The 7,531-nt window shown below is 38.9% G+C and overlaps 1 protein-coding gene across 1 annotated transcript in view; it reads left to right on the top strand.

The window, feature by feature from the left end:
- The window catches only part of Derl2 (derlin 2), a gene marked incomplete in the record, with an annotated part of 12,487 nt that extends 5,326 nt beyond the window's left edge, over positions 1-7,161 (top strand). Inside the window, 3 exon segments of the mRNA XM_013522214.1 lie at positions 810-1,005; positions 1,267-1,357; positions 6,637-7,161. Of these exon segments, the coding sequence (XP_013377668.1) occupies positions 810-1,005; positions 1,267-1,357; positions 6,637-6,742 (393 nt within the window).
- Between the last annotated feature and the right edge of the window lie 370 nt (positions 7,162-7,531).

Here is a 7,531-nt window from a genome sequence, read left to right as displayed (position 1 = left end):
AAGAACAGCCTGTCTCTTCCTAAAGCTTTTCATCTGTCTCCTACAATTTACTAGATATTCTGAACAAACAGATAAAAGCAGACCTCCAGATTTTAGCTTCAGGGAATTACCATTTATTTTACAGCAGAATTTCTGTGACAGCTTTCCAAGCCTAGAGATTGAACAGAATGTCTTTCCACCACTGTGAGCAAGGCAGAGGAACTTTTAACCCAGGTGGGTTAGTATGAAGCGTCTTACTTATATCATTGTTGTTGAGTGTGCATCACTTTTAAACTAAGTTAGATAGGGAGTCACTATCAAAAATGGTTCATTATTTATAAAAAGAAAAGAACTTTGTTGTGTATAACAGACTTCGATGTAGTACCATCTGATGAGACTATTGTTCCAGCTGACACTGTTCATCTGTGAAAGTGCCAATGGTGAGTGAGCTTTTACTGTAATGACTGACCAAGGAATTAACATTTGCCAAGGAGGCAAGTGTTTCACGAAAGCAGTCATTTCATGCTTTCGAATAGCTTTAATCCAGATGATTTCACCTAAGTCAGTTTTTGACAGGTTGCTCTAGGTCATTGGTGGTGAACCTATGGCACACATGCCACAGCTGGCTGTTTATCATCGAAAGCTCTAAAAGGTTCGCCATCGCTGCTGTAGGTAATTATTTTCAGACTTTTTTCCTTTTATTCTAAAGATGTAATCACTCAACTTTTCTAATTCAAACTTTCATTGGAATGCAATCTTTACTGCTCTAAAGTCTCAGTCTTCCATGTTATACTTTTAATGTTGATATTTTCCTTAATGCCATCTGCTAGCTTTTTGGTTTGTTTGTGAGCTTAGTTTTCTTGGGCCAGGCCTTTACAATAATGCTTGTCTACGTGTGGAGCCGAAGAAACCCATATGTCCGCATGAACTTCTTTGGCCTTCTCAACTTCCAAGCCCCGTTTCTGCCCTGGGTGCTCATGGGCTTTTCTTTATTGTTGGGGAACTCAATCATTGTGGACCTCTTGGGTAAGAGTCTTAACACTATCTTTTCTGTTGTTTTAACCTATAAATTTATTTTGTCACTAGTTGTTCATGTTTATCCTGTCTGTCCTTCTAATACAGCTATTGTAGGATTATTTGTTACATCTTAAAAACTACAATATTGTTTCATTAATTTTTAATAGTAACACTGATATTTGTCCTAAATATAAGCAATTTATGTTGGTACTTCATGTGCAATCAAAATTTGAGACCTCTCCCTCAGCCTTTATTTCTGGTTGACTGTAGGTATTGCAGTTGGGCACATATACTTTTTCTTGGAAGATGTATTTCCCACTCAGCCTGGTGGAGTAAGAATTCTGAAAACACCATCTATTTTGTGAGTACTTGACCCATGTTTTGCGTCTAAAACATGACGAGACCCGCAACCTGGGTTTTGTTGGGGTTTTCATAGTTTAAGGTCAGTCAGTATTGCAGATTGTATAATCTTACTACAGATGAGGTACACTTGGATTGTGTAGCAGCAGACAGTGCTAGGGTATTGGCAAAAGAGATTAATGGCCCCAGATGATGTGGAGGTGACTTGCTAGTTATTGTCCTGGATGGCCATCAAAACCTTGGATCCTAGGGAGGAACCTACGGTTTTATGAAAAGTGCTGTCCAAGTCTAGAGAAGTGAGGTAGCAAACTAGGCAACGTGGATGAAAGTTTCTAATGGTGGGACTTGAGACGTTCCCAATACTTAGTCTTAACTAGGCTCAGACTCAGGATCCTTCTGCATCAGCCTTGCCGGTGCTGGGATTACAGGAGTGTGACACTACCCAGCTTGACATAGGACTCTTGGTAGATATGTGTTTTTAAATTTTTCCTGCAGTTTGAATTTGTCACTGCCTCTGGTTTCCATTGTTTGTGATTAGAAGAAGGGGTGTGTTTGTGTGTATGTGTACACACTATGGTTTGGATATGATGTAATCATATCCCCCTAGAGGTTGCTGTGGTTGGAGGCTTTGTTCCCAGGGTGGTGGTACTGGCAAGTGCTGTGGAACCTTTAAGGGATGGGGCATAGTGGGAGGTTCTTAGGTTGTGTGACCCCTTAGTAGTTCTGGAGAGAGTTATAAAAGGAGCCAACCTGGTGCCACCAGTTCTTGTGAACTTCTGACTTGACATTTAGTCACTTGCTGGGTCCTACCTGAGCTCAGGGCATTGCTCCATGCTGTGAGGCATGCGGCCAAGGTGCAGTGCTCATGGAGACTACACTGTCATTTGGACTTAGCCCTCAAAACCATGAGTTCGGTAGACCTTAATAATTACCCTGTGTTAGGTATTTCATTTATAGTGATGAAAAGCTGACTGATACAGTGTGTAAGTATTTTGAATGTGATGAGTTCTTTTTCTTTTATTCCTTTTAAGATTTTCTCTTTTTGGCTTGCAACATTTGACGACCCTGTATCTTGGTTGGTTTAGTTTCCTGAGCTATGGATTTGAATTATAAGACCACTTTCTACTCCAGAATTCTGTGTCTTTGGGAACTACTATATTTTTTCAAAAAGGGCCCAATTAAGGGGGAAAATGGGAGTTTTTGTAATACAATGTTTATTGTAGAATAAGTAAAAAAGTAAACATTTATAATACAATAGTGGTGGCTACCATTGTTAACTTCGATTTGTACAGTCTTTTGCCATCAGTGTGCTTTTTCATAACCTTTTCAAATTAATATGTCATGATCACTTTTCCATTATAAATATCCTACAAAATTGTAAAAGCTACATGACAATCCATGGTATGGATTTAGCATAATTTTACTAGTCCCCTTGATGGACATTGATATTAGTTCATGCTCTTCTTTTCTATAATTGGAGTGGTGAATATCCTTGTAGCCAAATCTCTGCACATATCCAAGGTTATTTTCAAAGAATAAATCTTAGAATTGGGACTGCTATTTAAATTATTGCTAAAATACCTCCCAGAATAGTTGAAGTTTACATTTCTACCAGCAATGTCTAAGGGTTGATTTCTTTACACCTTTATCAAACACCCTTATTTGCCATTTCCTACTTTGATAACTATAAGATAGTGTCTCATTGTTTTTATGACTTCTAAAAAAAATTTGAGATAATTTCTGATATAAAAAATAACACATATATACAAAGGACTTTAAAAAAAAAAAAAGCCCTTAACTATTAGAACAGTGATGGCGAACCTTTTGGAAGATTGAGTGGCCAAACTGCAACTCAAAACTCACTTATCACAAAGTACCGGGGCTGGGGATTTAGCTCAGCGGCAAAAGCGCCTGCCTGGCATGCATAAGGTCGTGAGTTTGGTTCCCGGTCCCGGAGAAAAAAAAAAAAAAAAAAAAAAAGCACAAAGTACCAACACTGCAATTACATGTGAATACTGAGGCTTTAGTTTAAAAAAAAAAGCAATTGTTATCCAATGCTCGCCTGCTGGGGCAAGTTGGCCCTCGTGCCAACAGAGAGGGCTCTGCATGCCTGCTGCGGCACACATGCCTTAGGTTTATCACCACTATAAATTGTCCATAGAATCCCCTGACACCCCATTACTTAATGTATGTTTTCTGTAAACAAGGATATTCTTACACATAGTCAAACTCAAGAATTAAGCATTAAGGGGCTGGGGACTTAGCTCAGCGGCACAGTGCCTGTCTGGCAAGTGTGAGGTCATGGGTTCGATTCCTGGTACTGGAAAAAAAAAAAAGAATTAAGCATTAAGCCTAACACCCAGTTCCAGTTTGGTCAGTTGTCCTAATAATATTCTAAAGAACATTAATATATGATATTAATAAATATATAATTTTGCTATAAATAGCAAAGAATAGAGATTCAGGTGTTATACTTAGTTGCCTTGCATTTAGAATAGCCCATCTCTACTTTCATAGCACAAATTTTTTTTAAAAAAAGGGCTGGGGATTTAGCTCAGTGGCACAGCGCCTGCCTGGCAAGCCCGAGGTCATGAGTTCAATTCCTGATACTGGAAAAAAAAGAAGAGGTTATGAACCCATTTTATAGAATGTCTAATGTTCTCTTCACATATTTAGATACAGTGTTTGCATCTTCAGCAGGAGTATAAGAGAAATGACTGTGTATTCTTCTGCTTGTAGCCTCTTGGCACAGAATTTCAACTTAAGTACGATTTCATCATATTTGTCAAAGTGATTATAATCACTTTGCATGCTTAAGGTATCTGCCAAGCTTCGCACTGTAGAGTTAATCTTTTTCCTTTTGTAGTGCAGTACTTTTGGGAAAGTACTTGAGATTGCTATAGTTTAGATCTAGAATGTCTGCAAAAGCCTCATGTGTTCAGAGTTGGGGCTTTTAGAGGATGATTAAGTCAGGGGAACATTGTACTCATTGATGGATTAATCCACTAGTGAGTTCAGAGCTAGAGTCTGATCAGAAGAAACAGGTTGGGGGGGGGGGGTGACCTGGCAGGGTCTGTCTCTCCCCCAGCTCTTCCCTTCCATCTCAGCTTCCTGGCTGCCATAACATTAGCAGCTTTCCTCAGCCCGAACCTTCCCCCTTGCCCTTCCTGCCAACTATGTACTAAATCCTCTAAGAAACTTGAGCTGAAATACACCTCTTCCTTAAGCTGTGGATGTCTGATATTGTGTCCCAGTTACAAGAAAGTGATCTAAGACAGAGACTAGCTTGGCATGGTGGCTCACACCTATAATCTCAGCACTCAGGGGCTGAGGCAGGAAGATCCATGCAAGTTCAAGGCCCCTATGGGCTACATACTGAGTTTAAAGCCAGCCAGAACTACATAGCAAGCCCCTGTCTCAAAAAAAAAGAAAAAAGGAAAAAAAAAAAAACAAAACAGACAGACTATGTACATATCCTTCCCATTATCAAATTTTAGTTCATTCATTCATATCTGCATAAATTCATGATTTTATATTGTATTTATAAACTATACAATATTTTATTACCATTATTTTGCTAAATTGTCTCATTTGGCTAATGGAAACTGCTTCAGGCTATCTTTTAAGTCTTTTAAATATGTCCACATCATCATCATCATTATTTTAAACAACTTACTACTTTTTGGCCCAGTAGGATATTCTAGGCACTCCTTGACCTAGTCCTAGAATCATCTGTTTCTTCCAATGCTCATAGCTTTTTAGTGTAGAACAGTCCTTAGAAGCCAAGATCTAGATGCTAGATGTGCTCATTGCTACTATAGTGTTGATATTCTCGGGTCCTTATGATGAAATAATAGCATTATATGTATGTGCACAAGCAGGGACACATGCATAGATTAGTTTTATATGTTCTACAATTTCATGAATAGACTCATGCAGCATGTATATATTTTTGCATAAATAAGTTGTCTTATTCAGTGTGATATGTATCTTTGAAATTCGTCTGTGTTGTTTCGTTCATTCTTATGCCCACCTCACCTACTCTGACTGACATCCTATCAGGTCACCTCCATGTCTGCATAACCTGGTGGGGCCCTTGACTCTATATTAGCTTACTTATCCCATCCCTATTCTGCTCAGGGTCAATAGCACTCCACTCCCTTCCATGGACACCTGTTTTGTTCTTCCCCTCTTAATGCTGGATCAGTAGGTAGGATCTCTGATTTTAAAATGCTTTCCTGCTGGGTTTGACTGAAGGCACATGGAATTATGTTCGCTAGCCTGCCTCATGGCAAGGCATGAGGCCTCAGACATGCCCAAGTCACAGTTTGATTATGAAATGATTTTTCCCCAACAATTATATAGAATTGCCCTCAACATAGATTGATTCAACATCTCATTAAAAAACGAACCATTAAAGCAGCATCCTCAATTAGCACTCCTATTTCTAACTGTACTTGTCCATAGATGATAAAATTAAAAATATCTGAAAATTTCTACTTTATACTGGAGTCAGAAAAAATATATATTTCAAGTATATTTCAAAATGACCTTTAAGGGGCTGGGGATTCAGCTCAGTGGCACAGCGCCTGCCTGGCAAGTGCCAGGTCGTGAGTTTGATTCCCGGTACCTGAAAAAAAACAAAAAAACAAAAACAAAATGACCTTTAATTCTTAAAAATGAACAATAAAAACAAGCATCCCGTTGGGCTTGGGGTATAGCCCAGTGGAAAAACATTTGCTCAGCATTCATGAGGCCCTACATTAGAGCCCCTTGCAGTGCAAAAAACAAAAACAAGCCCACCAATAGAGAAATGGGCAAAGGATGAACAGATAATCCAAAAATGAAATCCTTATGATCAATAAACATGAAAATGTATGCTTGTACAATAACCAAAAGAAAGCTTTTTTTTGGGGAGGGGGGTATTTGAGGCAGGGTCTTCTTATGTAGTGCAAGTGGGCCTTGAACTCACAGCAGTCTTCCTGTGTCAACCTCGTGCATGCTGGGATTACAGGCATGTACCATCACACAGGATATTTTGTTCATCTGTATTCCTTTTTTTTTTTCAGTTAACATGTATTGCTTTTATTAAAAAAAAATAGTAAAGGAGTTAAAAGTTAACGTAAATGTTAACTATAGACACCTTTAAGGTATAACTTCAGTCAGCAGGCAGATGTAATGCTTGTCCATTGGTGGCAGCCTTGTGGGAGTAAACTGACCTTATAATACTCAGCCTGAGATGATACTGAGCCTAAATTATATTTGTTGCCTGTCTTTTAGGAGGACTATTTTTGATACACCAGATGAGGATCCAAATTACAATCCACTACCTGAAGAACGGCCCGGAGGCTTTGCCTGGGGTGAGGGCCAGCGCCTTGGAGGTTAAAGCATCCGTGCCAATAATGAGACCCAGCTGGGAAGGACTCAGTGAACTACCCATTGGGATTCTTTTATCCTTTGTTGCAAAAGTGTGGACACTTTTGTCAGCTTGGCAGATTTTAACTCCAGAAGCACTTTACAAAATGGTACACTGACTAATCCAGAAGATATTTCCAGCATTTTGCCAGTGGTTCCTCACTACACTGGTACTGAAAGTATAATCTCTTGGAGCCAAAAAACTGGAGAAAGAGTTATCCTGCCGCCTCTTAACAAGTACATGAGTACTTCTGATGGCATAAGGCAGGCCTTTTTCCTCCTCTTTGATAGATGAGGCCATGGTGTAATGGAAGTTTCAGAGAAGACAAAATAAAACTGAATTCCATCTCTCTTTCACTGTATTAAAGCTTTTGTGCGTGATCTTTTAAATTATGTGTTCTAGCTCTCTTGTGTCAGTCTGAATTCAGACCAGTTTACATGCCTGCTCTTATTGTGTCTACAAAATTTTAACTGCATTTCATTTCAAAATTGGAAATACATGGCTGATGTGGTGTGGCTATGTACATCTTGCTAATTCAGAATGCTAGCTTCAATAGGAATATTTATCTCTGTCCTTTAGGTAATTTATTCTCCATCTGGAATTGAGAAACTTCAGATTGTCATACCACAAGGAAAAAAGAAAAAGGAGGGCAGTTTCATTAGTAGGAGGAATTCTACTGTAGAAAAGTCAGCGGGAAGCAGATAGTTCATCTGACATCTTTATTTTTTGTGCCTGCTTTTCTCCATTAGGAAATACTGA

This window comes from Chinchilla lanigera, unplaced genomic scaffold (assembly GCF_000276665.1).
Source record: "Chinchilla lanigera isolate Chin_1 unplaced genomic scaffold, ChiLan1.0 scaffold00066, whole genome shotgun sequence".
Taxonomy (NCBI): Eukaryota; Metazoa; Chordata; class Mammalia; order Rodentia; family Chinchillidae; genus Chinchilla; species Chinchilla lanigera.
The sequence above is the reverse complement of the archived record's forward strand: the minus strand, read 5'-3'. Positions and strand labels throughout refer to the sequence as shown.